The sequence below is a fragment of the Leuresthes tenuis genome, unplaced genomic scaffold (assembly GCF_036924035.1).
Source record: "Leuresthes tenuis unplaced genomic scaffold, fLeuTen1.0.hap1 SCAF_3, whole genome shotgun sequence".
NCBI lineage: Eukaryota > Metazoa > Chordata > Actinopteri > Atheriniformes > Atherinopsidae > Leuresthes > Leuresthes tenuis.
In genome coordinates this window covers 22,040,373-22,055,838 of record NW_027325357.1, presented here as the reverse complement: position 1 = coordinate 22,055,838, position 15,466 = coordinate 22,040,373, and the positions used below count along the sequence as shown (strand labels likewise).

Genomic DNA, 15,466 nt, shown 5'->3' with positions numbered 1-15,466 from the left:
AGGGTCACTTCATCTTGCGGTGCCTTAACCGATAAAAGGCATTTTTTGGAGTGTATTGTGAAGTGTAGAAGAAGCTTGAAGGAGTGCCTCACACAGATGGCTTCTCCGCAAGACAACACAGCACAAAAACACCTGCTCAGTTTCAAGATTTTGATGACATTCTTGGCATTCTGACATCGTCATAAGTGCTTCAACATCAACAGATGCGAATGCTTGAGCACAGAGCTGCCTTTAAAGTTGATATTCCCAACTTCAAAGCTTACAGCTGATGGAACGTTGGGTAAAAACATCCACTCACAGCTGTAAAACTCATTCTCACACTCCTATTGGACTGGGCTTGAAGAACGCATGCATGAACCTGTATTTCTGGGAATGTAAATAAGTGTTGATGTTACAAAATGTGTGTGTGATGGCTGACGTCCAAGTAGCCAGAGGGCTCTCCTAACCTCTCTATATTTGTTATCCCTCAAAGGCTGCTGTTCGCTTTGTTGCCTAAGGCTAGTGCTGTAGTTCTCATTCGAATTGCATGTATAATCATGCAGATTCTAAAGATGTATTGTATACATTACCTCCCTTATTACTACTTTAAAAAAAACATTTGGTGTGCACATTAAAAGAAAACAGATTTAAAACTGAATTAACGTTAAGTTCTAGAATTCCACAAACATGACAAACGTGAGTCAACCTTGCCCAAAGCTTTCTCAAAGCCCGTCCGTCACTTTAAGTTCAGCTTAATCTGGTGCTCTGATATTTACCTCACCACTTTTACCGTAGCAAATGAAAACGTATGAGGAGAAATTTAATAAACCACCGTTCGGCTTTGGAAGGAGATAATCTCCTCTTGCAGGTGGGCAAAACACCTTTTAACATCCGCCAAGAGCAGATAATGAGACAGTCGGCGAGAACGTGTGCCTGTGCGTGTGCTCATGCAGATATGTGGAGGGTGAGAGATTAAAATCAAGACATAGATGGGGTGGGTTGGGGAGCAGGAGGATGAAGGCAAAAGCAAGAGTGGGACGCTATATAAATAAATAAATGTTTTAAAAGAGCCAAAAGAGTTCTGAAGGCTTTGGCATAGCCTGACGAGATATAAATTAATAAAGCTCCAAAAACACTGCGCATTTGTAATGAGGTGGATGTCTGGTCGTTTTTTTTTTCTTCCTTTTTTTAAAGTCCCCCTCATCTCTCTGATTCCCCTCCTCCTTAAGTCCATCCATAATTAATTAGCCGCCTCTGTGATGTGAGGACTATAGATCAGGGAGGAGAAAAAATAACACGCTAAATAATGAAGTAAAGCGATATGTTGAGCCCAGGGGAGAGATGAGATGGCATGGATGGCCACAGAGGAGGACGAGGGGGAACACTGGTACAAATAATGTGTATATGTGTGTGTGTGTTACACAGGGCTGACAAAGGGCTATATGAGGAACACTGAAGGCGCCTCCACTGCCAGTAGACACAGTCCTTTGGCTTTCTGACAGAGCTTTCGCAGAGGAAGCCAGAGAGGAAGACGAAAACATCTAACCTTTGTGGTGACTGTCACCCACTCTCAATGGCCTAAAAAATGACGCATCCGTTACAAAAGCAAAGCAAGTGCGAATATCAATCAATTCAACTGTTTGAACAACATTTTTGCAGCGGAGCGGCGGTGCTTTCTGTGAGCGCAAAGTGGGTGGAAACGCATTTTATTCTGTCAGCCATGTGTGTATCCTTGTGGAGACAGGGAGCAGATATACAATGACTGGGAGGCCAGGAAGCATGAGGTGAAAATGAGAAGGGAGATCATGGTTAAATGAAAAGAATGACTCCATATATGGAGAAATAGTAATTCAGGTTTATAGGTTGCAGCAAAGCCCTATAAAATATTCAAAGTATGGGAGCGTTGCCGTAATAACAGAGAAAATGATTGTGGTAAACGAACATTTACAGCGTGAAAAGGGTCGGTTGGCTGCACCTCTGACTGCATTTCTTCTATTCCTTATTACCAATTGTTTCATTTTTAACAATTTCACTCAACTGAACTTGCAGTTTCACAAACATTTGAAACCATGTTAAGAGAACTCTGCTAGTAAATCGTTACTTAATATCTGTGCAGTACTAATCAATGCCACGTCATAAATCATACTGTCCAGTCAAGGAAAGCATATTCTTTTGTCCTTGTTTTCTCTGCATCCCACCGCGCGTGTGTTAGTGTGTGTGTTAGAGTTGCACGATACCCACGGTACCCCGCGGTGCCAAATCGTTACGGTTCCTACTATACTATAAATTCTACAAGACGGTGCTACCGTGGATTACTATACTAACGGTGCCAGTTTCCACTACACAGCGGCCGCCTCGACCATCCTCCCGGCTTCTCACAGCTTGCTACTCCCTTATAAACAAACCCACACGGCAACCACTGCAACCGAAGTACACAGCTGCTGAATGATTGGCTGTTTGCCTGTTACTGGTGGCCTCCGGGATATGATAGGCTGTTTCCGAACGCTGGGTCCGCCCATCTGTTAGCTGATTGGCTGTTTGTGTATTTCTGACGGCAAGAACGAACTTCATGTAGACAGTTCCGCTTCGATAAAAATTCGCTTTAAAACTAAAGTTCTGTCTCGCCCAGACGCGCGTGTAGCAGTCACAAACACAGGACAACACACACTCACCATGGCGGAAGCACCGGGCCCGAGCGGCGAGTCTGCCGCAGCGTGTTAGAAACAACAAACTAAAAAAAAAAAGCCAAAGGAGGTAACACGTCCAACCTCATAAAACACCTGCAGTGTCGTCACCCAGATTTATATGTCCAATACCAGGTTAGTAATTCCTGTTTATTTTCTAATTGGCTCATATTAGGCTATATGCTCCATGTACAGGCTGAAGAATGAAGAGTTAAAAGATGTAAAAGCACCTAGAAAATACATAAAAAATATAGTTTTAACAGGGAATCAGTTCCTGTTTATTGTATGTTTCATGTTGGAGAAGAAGCATTATAGTCAGATTTTTTTTAAAAGACAGTGGATTTGTTATCCTAAGTCTTTTATTTATATTAGTATTATGTTTATCATGCACATAACAACATAGTAATTACTAAGTATTTATAACTTGTACAAATACATTGCAGTTCATGAAAATAATAATAATTTTAAAAAGGCCGCAATATCGCCATAATACCCGGAACCATGATACTTTGTCTGGTATAGTATCGTGGTTCCTTATTTCGGTATCGTGACAACTCTAGTGTGTGTGTTTTGAAGCTATTGCTTGTTCAAGGCTTGTACTGGCCACAGCGATAAGAGGAACGTGACAAAATAAATCCATCTATTAAATCAGTATCAACAAAGATTTGCACGCTGACAGAGTCACTGTGTACAGGTACGTGCGTTATTAAAAGTGAATCTGCTCAGACGCTGCACTGTGTAGTTCACACATGACCACGAAGCTGGCTCATTAGCGAAGAAAAGCCAGAAATATATTCCGTGACCGACCAGACACTCGCTGTGAGGAAGGAGCGAAAGAGTGTGATGAACAATCCAATGAGGCAGCAACAAGTAGAACAGCTCAGAAGCAGAGGAAGAAGAGGGACTTTTTGAACCTTGAAAGGAACTGTGAGATTGTCTGCCCACACCCTTCTTTAAAAGCCGAGTACTGATGCAAAGTAGGTAGAGGTGGAGGGAGAGAGAAGGAGAGGGATAAGGTGACGAGTACAGAGGAATGAAGAATTAAAGCAAGATTCTGGGAAATGGAAGACATACATGTTATTCAGGATAGATTATTAAAATACCAAAGAGCTCGACACAATCAGCCAACATACACGTTCCTCCCATACTATATATGCACAGTTACAACCTCAAACTCTTCTTTGATGTATCAGCCGGGCAAACATACATTTTTGATTTCATCTCCTAATCCCTCATCCTAGACTTACAAGCAAGCTGCCAAACCTACACAGTTTATCCCCTCGACACAAATGGCGCAGTGTGCCATAAAACAATAAAAAGGGAGCAGGAATGTGTGAATATTTTTGAGAGAGCTTCTTCTCCTTTTTCTCCGTATGGATTAGATGGGGGGTGGGGGCGCCTGGCACCCTGTTATCATTCTAACCCAGATATGTCAGCGGCAATCAAACCTTGTGCTTTTCAGCTTTTCAAAGACAAGCCTTGATTTCGGAGGTAGATATGCTCTCTCGTCTGCTGCAGCCTATGGCTCTTCTCTGGAGACAGCACCATCTTTCAGCGAGGATGGATTAAAACTGTGAATTTTCCCATAAAAAAAACAAGTGGACAGACATATCAAAATGATCTCACTTCACATTTAGGGTGCGGTTTTGCTGAAATTGGTTGCAACATTTTCACTTTCACGGACCCTGTCAATACGCTGGTCATTAGGAATCCAACAGGCAATGGACATGATGAGAGAAATTCCTGTTTTCCCTTTTTAAGATCGCCGTCTTTAACTAAACAGAACATCCCCTTTTAGAAAATCAAACACACTGATGTTTCTGGTCCAAAAATAACCAATAAGTCCCGTGTCGTGGTGATGCAAAACACTGCTAAAAACATTCCATTATTAAAATAAAATCGCTCTACGGTCCTAAACTCAAGCCCAGTGCTCTACAGGCTCCCTCAGTGTCTCTGAAGCTTGTATGTGGCGGCTCACGAGCCATCTTGGGTTTTCATGGGAGCGCAATGGTGACGCTAAAATGGAGGCTGGAAGAAAAATCAGTGACGGCCACTTGACGAAACAGCATGGTGAAAAGCCCAACATGACAGACACATTTAGCTGGTCTTGTGAGATTGGCCGTCGCAGCATGCCTCTCTCTCTCTATGCCTCTCTGTCCCAGCAGGCAGTTGCTGTTTCTCAATCACAGTCTGCTTCTCTGATCTGCCTGCACTTCTGAGTTTGTTTTTCCTGCAGCCTTCTTTGCCGTGTTATTCTCTATCCGCCTCTCTCTCTCCCTCACGGTGACTTGGCAGTTTTTTTGTTGTTTTTTTTCCGCTTCTATGAGACACTAGAGGCTTGATGGTGAATATGCAATATTCATCTGTGTTCACCATTAGGCGGGCTGGCTGGGAGGGCCACAGAAGCGAAGATTTAATACAGCCTGAATAATTAAACCACCGGGACCTGTGACTGACACACAGACACCAACCCGCACATGCACAAAAACTAAACCGCGCACGCGTGCGGCCTCCAGACACGGCCTGCGTGCTTCACATTAGCTCTTCATTAAGCTTTCGTTGATGTTGTATTCAGTGTTGCAGTCACTGGGGTGAAACCTGCTGCATCACCGGGGCTTGTCAGGTGGGAGCGGATTATACAGAGAAGCGAACGCACACTTGCAAATGTCTGCACTGAACTCCGGTTGCTGCCTAACATGTTTAACATCCGTTCAGGATAAGCACTTCCATCAATTTAGCAAAGGAAGTGTCCTTCAAATCTGCATAAACGCGGCACTTAATGCAAGTTGCACTTGCTAAACTCCACCCTCCACCGTACATACCTCTGTGCTGTCCCTGTTTAGTTCATAAGTGCACCGAAGAGTTTTCAGTCAGATGTTGGAAAAAAATAACATAAGGAAAAGCTGGAGGGGAAAAAAAGACGGGCTTTGGGATAGTGAGTCTAAAAATAGCAACAGAGAAGGAGACAGGATGTATATATGTCAGGTTATGCATGTGTTGTTCACCTATATAAGCGTCTATAGAAAAGACTGGATTCTCTTGAGTGGGAATTTTTTACACAGCGCAGAACTACGATGTCAATGAAGGGCTGAATTACATTACCGGTTCTCAAAAACCACTTACAAGTCTTCAGCTCACCACACTGCTGTCTATTAACATATTAGAGGAATATGCAAGAGAGTCTGCCAAAACACCTGATACATTCCCACACTGATTTCCCTTAGGTGGAACTGTGATTAATGCCTCTCAGACAAGCGTCTGAAAAGTTTCCTTTCACAAGAAACCGGGAGGACTGGAGGGCTGAGGCCGTTTGAATACTAAAGGAGGTGCACATCTACCACACCAAACTAAGGGGGAAACATTTGCTGGTCACAGTCTGACACAGATCCATCTGGCAAAGAAGGCATGGAGTTGCTTCACCATGTCGCCTTCACTTCCTCTCCATGTTCCAGCTTCCTTTCTCCCTCTCCCTTCCCTCCAACTGTGGAGCATTTGGAAAATAAATTGCATCACTCTGAATGTAATCTGCAGCGTGTAACTGCCAGAGTTTTAATACTTACCTCCCTGGCGTTGTCTTGGTTTCGTTCTACACATTTTCTTTTTTCTCTCCACTCGTCTCTTTTTATACATCTGCTCTCAATTACACCACCTCTGTCCGTCTCTGGTTTGTCTCTGGTGTAATATACAGACCATTAGGAGGAGTGAATTGTTTTGACTAACTGCATGAGGGATATTACATCCCACCTCCACTCATTTTCTCAGTTATTGGTGCCGTCTTTAAAAAACTGCTTATTTCTTATTAAATGTGGTTTATGCACAGCCCCTCGACATACTGAGTGGAGACGTGTGTAGGTGTATGTTTATATGAGCTCTGCAGTGGGCTAAGTGGTGTCCACGGTGACATGAAGCAAAGGGATAAAGGAGTAAGATGGAGGAAGGGATGGAGAAGGAAGAGGACTGGAGACAGGAAAGGAAGCAAGAAAAAAACGATGAGGAAGTGGAGACAGATATTACCACCAGATAGACACCAGAAGGGACTGAAAAAAGGAAACTGATGATTTTATTCAACCACACGCCCACTCCTCCCGCCTACTCACCCGCATGCCCCCTGCAGCCCTCTGCTGCTGGTTGTGCTTTGTCCTGATAAGAACCAGCGACAGTCGCACACAAACACACAGCGTAGTCAAACACAAACGTATGTCTATGCACAAAGAAAGACTCCTCAAGCAGCCTTGGCCTCCAGTCTGTGGGACGTCCCTTTTCTCCAGAGAATGTGTGTGTGTGTGTGTGTGTGTGTGTGTTCTGCTCAGTGTCTGAGCACCAGCCAGGGTAAACACAGTGTGCCAGAATGTCACGGTCCAGGGCCTTCGCACCTCCATCACAAATAATCCAGTCAGCCATAGACTGTTTATGTATGTGTGTGTGAGTGAAAGGGAGCGAGAGAAAGAAACACTGACCATGTGTTCCTGTGACTGAGAATATGTAGGTAGTCTGTAAGCAATGAGTGCATTCACTCGGTTAAGAGTGTGTGAGCAGAAGACAACACTTGAGAAATGGCGCCTGTGTATTATAACGCTTTGTTCAGAGTGCAGTCTATATGGAGCCTCTTTTGTCAACGTAATGTCAAGGGACAGTGTGTGGATGTGCTTGCTGGCTCAACTGCAGAGCTGCTATGATACACCGTTTTATCTGTACTGACTGCTGCTTGTCGATATATACTTTATAAATGTGTTAAAGGAAGAAGACGTGCCCACACTGACTTTATTTTTATTTTTTCTCCCAAAGAGTAGCTTAAAGGAAGGATAGCACTTCCACATCTGTAAAGTCAATCCGTTTTCTGGCCCAGAAACGGATCTTCTCCTCTGGCAGTACGTCAACAACTCCCCGCCAAGAAGTAGTACAGCACATCCTGCTTGTGCAGATTAGGAAAATGAGATAACATCAATCAGGAGGCCTTTCTAAAAACATGTCCTAAGAGTAAGTTGTCGTACAAGGTTGCCTTTTCCCCTGTTTCCAGACATGTTGTGGTCGAGTCTCCCCTGGAAGGCTTTCGGTGCGTACAGCATCCAGCTGTACACACAGAAAGAGCCAGAAATAGTTGTGTGACAAGGAAAATAAAAAGAGAGCTTATGGGAGAAGTTCAAACCCTGCCCTCAAAAATCTGCAGATCAGTACCTTACTGGGTGTGAGCGCTGGACTGTTGGTCTTGGAAAGTGACACAAACTGGCAGACATAGCTGACCCAGTTTAAGTGTTCAAAAGGTGTTAGACGGGGGGGGGAGGGCTTTCCAAAGCTATTTGCCATCCATGATGATGGAGCACGCTGGATTCTTAACCAACGGAATATTTACCATATGTGTGTGAAGAGAGAAAATACTTCCCTGAAGGTAAAACCCCTATTTCTTGTGTTTATTTATATATATATATATAAAACCACAGATGGAGCTAAATGGGGGAAAGGCAGACGAGAAAAGGGCAAAGGTGGGGAGAAAAACCCTTTTAAAAAGTGTGTGTATCTGTACAAAGGAGGCACAGGACTAAAGTTTATGAAACAGTGAAAAACATTCCATGAAACTCAGATGTGGAGGATACACCAAAATTAAACATAAGCCGTCAGGAATGATGGGCTTTGTAAATGATAAGATGTAAAGAGACAGAATATGAGTGACCACTGGCTTACATTAACAATCATTCTTGCGGCAGAGCACAGTATTCAGGCTGGCAACCACCTCACAGAAAGTAGAGTTTTACCTCGTTTGGAAGAAAGACGAGGAATGTAAAAAGGCCCATAAAACGCCCCCACAGTCTGGACCTAAAACCTGAACAAACAATACCAGGACTGTTCAAAAGTAAGGCTGCTGATTGTTAAGCTAAAACTCGAGTGATAAAAAAAAGAGGCGGATTAAAGAAAGAGGAAGGTGGAAGAGAGGGGAGAGGAGAAAAAGAAGAAGAAAAGACGCTGTACCACAAATCTCAATCAAGTTATCCGGCGCCTTGATTGCTGGAGTGAGACTGAGCCTTGCTTTGCAGCGAAACAAACACGTGAGCATGTCTTAACATAGCTGAGCCCAGCCACCCTGAACCCTGCCTGCAACTCATCAAGGCTTTGGCTAAAAAAAAAATTTGCTCCGAGAAAACTGTTTCTCTGCAGGGCTCCAGAAGGAGAACAGAGGAGGAGGAAGAGGGAAAACTGGAGTAAGAGATGGCAAACAAGGCTCTCATCATAAGAGACAAAGAGGGAAAGGTAAATCAGCAAGGAGAAATCGCTTTGTCTGTTTCACTTCAGTCTTTTTAGTCTCTCTCCAATTTTATTTTTTATTTTTTTCTCATTTGATTTTATAATGAAGAAACTCCTACTCCCCTCCTGCAATTTTCCACCCAGTCGTTCCTTAATTTAAGAGTTTGTTTGTTGTGCCATTGGAAGCATTGTTGATTCATGCATTCTTGATTAGGAAATGTCACTCATCATACTTATTTTCTCCGAGCTCCCTCTGTCAATTCATTTCTCTGCCTTCACATCTCATCCCTCTTTTGACAAAGTCGGCTCACATAAAAAAAAAAAACACTTTCAACTTTTGCCTGGTTTGTTTATTACACCAAGTTTTCATTCCCTTCACTTTTATTACATTCATTTAACGAATTACAGCCGTATGGGTTATTACATGGTGATAAATGATTTAGATAATCACTGATGATGGGGGGGGGGTAAAGGACTGTCAAAGCTACTTTTGCATTTAAAATATGAACACTGGTTTTTATTGAGCTATGATGCTGCTAAATAAATTATTTAATGAAAGTAAGGAAGAATTGGGGGGGCATGTTGGTATGAAAAAGGGAACTTCTCACATCCATTTTTCATCTCTTAGCTTGGTCTTTTGACCGGCCGGTTCGATCTTCCCTCTTAACTCTACTGTCTTGTCAGTACAGCACAGCTCAGACCATGGAGTCAGGCGGGAAAAACATTCACCTCTCAACCCTGTGTGAGCACTCTATCTGGCCTTTGATCACTGTCTGAGAACGAGTCTTACTCAATCCCATCTACTGCGTTCATTTGCACTAGAGAGCGGTAAAGGTCTGAGTGAAACATCGGCTATCAGGACAGCCGATTTCACTTGTATGCTAAACACAACTATTTGTATTCAGGTTAAAGATGGAGCATGGCAAGAAAGAAAAAAAAGGATGGTCTGAGGTCTAAATTAAGGCTGCGAGCATATGTGAGCACAGATACACACCGACTCCAAGCAGAGCCATTTCTACTTTACCAACTACTAAAGAAAAAAAAGCCACATTTCTGTTTCCTCTCTCCTTTCTTTACCAATATGTGTCACAAACAGAGCGTGGAAGGTGAAGAAGAGAAATGAGAAAAAGATGGATTGACTGAGCATCAAAGTTGTGAGGGATGAGGTGGAGAGAGACGGGCCCTGCCCTGGAGTGGAGAAAGGATAAGCCTAGCCTACAGGAAGAGCTGTACTTGTTGGTGCATTGGGAGCGAAACTAATGGATATGGCAGCAAAGAGAAGGATGATGAATGACTGTGTGTGTGTGTGTGTGTGTGTGTGTGTGTGTGTGCAGGTCACTGTAAGAATGTTTACACGTTTCTGCATGGAAGACACAAAGCGCAGGAGATGTGTGTCTTTGTCTGTGTGTGTGATGGAGATGATGGATCCTCTACTGCAGCATGTGGTCGGTGGTTTCTTGGACAGGCGAGGTGACAGGAGAGGTCTCTGTGTCCACATGCCACTGTCAGCTGGTCTGTCTATCCCTGCTCTCCTCCCGCTGCCCGTTTCACTGTGACAATCCTTCAATCTTTTTATCTCTCTCGCCACTCGTCTCCCACTTTTTGACGTGCAGTCTTTGCTCCGAGCCATCCCGTTTTACTTCATAACCACTTCTGACATATACTACAAGAAATCTCCCGTGGAATCTCCCAGCATCCTCTGTCATCTAGAAAAATGTGCAACTTAAATAAGCTACATTAACTCATCGGTAACGCTGATTACATTCTGGCCTAAGTGATAAGCTGCTCCGAAAGTCAAATCAAACTAATAATTTCATCTGAGGTGATAATTCAGCTCTAATGTAAACAGATGTAGCTACGCCTTACTGTAGCACATGCAATGCCTCAAAGACCTTCTCATGGCATGCCAATATCACTACTGAGTTTATATCTGTTATTTTCCTTTCATCCCTTCAGGCCCTTCCTGTTTATCCACCCGTTACCCCTCTGGCCTCCTTCAGCTCACAGTGTGCTAGCCAACGCTCTCCCCACGCCTTGCAGATGGGTGCTCTAATCTGCTAACTTGAGCTCTGTGAGCCGCGAAGGCACGGCCAGCATCTTGTTTTGGACGGGCACGGAGGCTGTGGTTTAGCAGGCTCGTGTTTGGAGATTCTGCACAGCTCTGGTTGAGGGAGGAGATAACGAGGAAAGTAATTGGATGAAGGCTGACCAATTAATAAAGGCCAGTGATTTTGACTAGCCAAAAAGGGGGTGGTGGGGGGGGGGGGGGGGGGGGGGGGGGTAATCTGCATGTAGATAACAGAGTCTCAGACTAAAAACATAAAGAGATAGCATAGAATTCTGTTTTTGTGCGTTTGTGTGTGTGTGAGGCTTTAGTGTGATAAAGCACCAGCATAACTGTCAGTCACTTGGGAGAGCAGTGGGTTTACATCCATAAGTCCACTGAGAAGATATGAATTTCAGTGCAAAAACACAGGCCTGTGTGTGCTGAGTGTAGGAATAAAGAAAGGAGAAAAGCATTACCCTGGTTGGTGTCCAGCCTTGTATAAACTACAGCAGTTGACAAACACTTGTTATGCCTTGCATGACGCCCGCTGTAGCTGCCACTCAGCACGATTAATATTAGCTTTTATGCTAATGCAGCATTTGGCTATGTAAGAACAAGGCAGTATTTCCATACAGTCATTCATCCCAGCCTGTTTATGGCCTTATGGGCCACGACAGAATTATTGCTGCACAGTACACAAGCTGTTGTCACTGTGCCAAAAACCACTATTACACATACAGACAGCAGACACACAGCAGGAGGATGTGAGGAAAGCCAGAGGCAAAAGTCACAGTGTGTGGGGGGTAAAAGTATGTGTGTAGTTGCGGAACATTAACGCCTATGTTGGCATATTGTGTGTTTTGCATGTGGGAGGAACTGTTACATTATGAGCAAAAGAAAAAAAAACAAACAAACAAACAAAAAAGCTATGTTACTGTTAGATTTATCTGTTGCTAATAGAGTACCCTCAGCAAGACATGGTGCCATTTTTTTCTTATTTCACATTGATTTGAAAGCAGTGCTGCATGTGACAGCCCGCAGGGTGCACCTTACCTCGGAATTGTTGACACGTCCCTCCTGGAAAGAGCAGTCGTTGGCATTCTGTGTGCACATGTGGCGGTACTTGCACCAGTGGCACGGGAAGGAGCCGTTCACACAGGAAAGGCAGCTAAGATAGACAGAAAGTGGAGGACACCATTCAGACAGTTGGCAAAGCCATTTGCTTTCTGACACAGAAACCTTATTGTCGTGTCACCTCTTCCACAGGTTTGTCATCATTCCTTTTTGTCAAATTATACATTTTAACAATAGAATTTGAAAGAAGGACCCATGGCAGGGCAGATTTGAGTCTGAGTCACTCAGCACAGCCTCAAATAATAGGTTAACATCTAGCATGTTGCATTTTTGTCAAAAAAACATCTATTTTCCTATTTTTTCCACACAACACTTTCTGAAATGTTTGTAACCATCTTCAGAGGAATCTGGACTGTCCCGTCTGGAAGTTACAACTTGTCTATAACTCCATCGGTTGCTGCTGCTGTATCTCAAAGATCCCCTCTAAAATCGGCCCATTCTACATATCTTTCCCCTTTTTCGTTCCCTCTATCCACTTGATTGTAAACCTACCTTTGTGTCTCTTCATCTCTGCCTCTCACTCCATCCCTTTCATTTTTTTTCTCCCTTTTCTTGTTCTAAAGCTCTCTTTCATCCGCGAGGCTAAGAGTGCTCCACCATTTTAAATTCACCTGCTTTAGCTGAGGCAAGGCGCCGACAGACAGGCTGAAAGAGAAAGACGGGAGACAGAGGAGAGGCGACGAGGGAGGGAGAGATCAAAAGCAGGTGGATTTCCCTGACAGAAGTGTAGACGCCAGGTATCGTGAGAGAGAAGGGGGAGAAAAAGGGCAGTGGGTGTCTCACGGGAGACAAGGGGGAACATTAGGTTGGACGTTCCTGTGTGTTTAGAAATCTCTACGCGTGTATTTACGTCTAAAGAAACCCAGGGAGGAGAGTCAGACAAGTTTAAGTATGCACTTCATCAGCAAAGCTTCATGTTATTGGTGCTCTCTAAACCCTAGAGACATGCAAAGCCACTTAATTTCTCATTTAAGCGTGTAGTATTATCTAATATAACCATTATGTGTTAAAGAAAATTGTTTCATCTTATTACAAAGCTTACTAAACTGCAGTTCACGCAGTTCAGTTTGAGAACTTCATGACTGTGACTCATTTAGCTATTGGGGGTTTGTGCGAGCATACGGTTTGGTGGAAGTACAATAAAACCGTACATTTAATAAAGTCAAGGTAAGAAAGTCAGCAGGATGATTAGTATTCAACCGTATCTTCCAGGTGTAAATCTGTGTGCATCTGTCGGAGCTGGAATGAGCAGACGAGCTCTCAAGTGTGTTTTAACCCTGTGTAAAATGCCAGTTTCCCTTCTCATCATGTGCATGAAAAATGAGGGCTTTAACTCTTGAGCTCTGAGATGGAGCCCATACATGAATCCATCAAACCCTGACGTGGATTCATTTGGATCAATTAGGGCCGCTCGTTTGTTAGGTGCACACTTTAAGCGATCATTTCCAGCCCAGACCCCTCCTTTTGAGGGAGATCAGAGGCTGGAGCTTAATTCAATCCCACTGCCGCTTTAATTGACCAATTTAGCATTGTGCTGACAGAAGCTGTCCATTTAGAATGAAATATATGCAGCTAAGGAAATAACAGGCCTCTTAATACCACACAAGAGCAGAGAGGAGATTTGTCAATGTTGCCGACAAATGGAGGGAAAGCGATTAGGCTACGCTAGGTTAGCCACAGTGCGTAGACTTAAAGAGCAAATCTGGGATTTTAGTTCAATGTTTGGTCCCAAAGAAGCTGGTGAGAAGTCGAAGGAGTACCGTCAATACTGAACAAAAGAGCAGATGACATTACTGATGCAAGACAAATGAACACCAGCTAAGTTAGCCGGGCTCACTGTGTAGCTTGTTTGCGTTCGTTTGTACAGTAACGATCACTATTTTGAATGTCAAAGAGTTTTTTTCTTTGTTCAGGGCACACCAGCGGTTATTCCTCATAAAAATACACTACAACACCAACTTAACACAGCAGGTAACCCAACTTAATAGTCAATAGGACAATGTATGGCTAGCAGTTCACAGGAGTCATCACATCTGTTGCCAAGCTCTAATAAGAACATTTTTTTCATCAGATTGGAATCTTTTATTCATGTCATATCAAGCTTGTTAGTCTTACCAGTGACTTTGATATAACGAGAAAAATACCAGCAGGTAACCACTGCCTACTCTCTTTTACTTTTATGCCCACGGCTTTTGATATAAAAGAAGGTGCCATTATTTATGCCACCATAGGCCAACGGCAGGGCCTGTCTAACAACCCCCTACCGCTCATTCTTCGGTTCCTCGAACTAACCAGGCCCCCTGTCACGAGCTGCCACTGGATCTCAAAGTCTCTATTACAGTCTGGGAGCCCACTTTTCAGAAAAAGCCCACCCAAGGCCATTTAAGCAGTCTTTAAGCATTCTCTTGATCAGGGGCGGGCTCCATGTTTCAGCCCCCCCAGTATCGCCTTATTGCTCATTCCTGTCCTTCTCCAGTGCCTGCGGCCATTCGGTGGCTTTGAGCAGTTGGAGACACGCTCCCTGTATGGCCACGCTCGTAATGCTAATTTAATCTGTTCATATTCAGATGCTAATGGAGATACGCTACCTTTGGAACAGCAGTATTTCTTCAAGGCCAAACACAATAGACTGTGATTTCCTCCTCTCTTTTCTGCTGGGTCAGTTTGGAGAGCTGAACACAATCCGCTTTCCTAGCGAGGTGCGTTTGACGCTATTGCACTTGGCAAAATGAGTTATTTATTGGCTACTATCCATTTGAAAGGAGAGAAGCTGAATTACTTCCCTCTGAAATAGTCTATGGTTCCTGGAGCCCTTTGAAATTAGAAAAAGGGTTAATAAAACACATAGGGACTATTTTTTACGCACATAACTCTAATAATACACGCCTGAGTTTAGAGGAAAATATATCACTCAACATGCAGCACACATTGTATGGTTCTTTCAAGTGTTAGACTGTAGATGACTGTAGTCCCCTACCGTTTTATTTTTAGCTCACTGTTTTTCAAGTGCCTTCGTCACCTCTGTCAAAAAGCTGTTCTTTCTTTCTATGACACTCAATACAATCACTACAATTATTCCATGTGCACTGTAAGCCACGGAACAAATGACCCAGCCACTGTCCAAATCATATTGACCACAGCGAGGAAAGGTGCTTCATATGACCTCATGCATACACTTAAATTATTTCCAGACTATCCATCTTTATTAAGTGCAGAGCTGTAGAATGGAAAAAAAGCATATGGAAATATTTAATTAAGGAGCAATCATGGCCGTGGGTGATTTTCTATTTCAATATCAGCCATCCTTAAACTGAAACACTGGGAATTCTAATTAAATTAATACAACTATGCAAATTTATGGCATTTTAAAAAGGCAAGGGCCAAA

The 15,466-nt window shown here is 43.4% G+C and overlaps 1 protein-coding gene across 4 annotated transcripts in view; it reads right to left on the bottom strand.

The window, feature by feature from the left end:
• Positions 1–15,466, bottom strand: part of plxna1b (plexin A1b) — a 169,870-nt gene that overhangs the window by 58,362 nt on the left and 96,042 nt on the right. For all 4 annotated transcript variants that reach the window (XM_072382564.1, XM_072382566.1, XM_072382565.1 and 1 more), the window contains exon 9: positions 12,001–12,115. In XM_072382564.1, the coding sequence (XP_072238665.1) occupies positions 12,001–12,115 (115 nt within the window). The remainder of the gene's footprint in view (positions 1–12,000; positions 12,116–15,466) is intronic.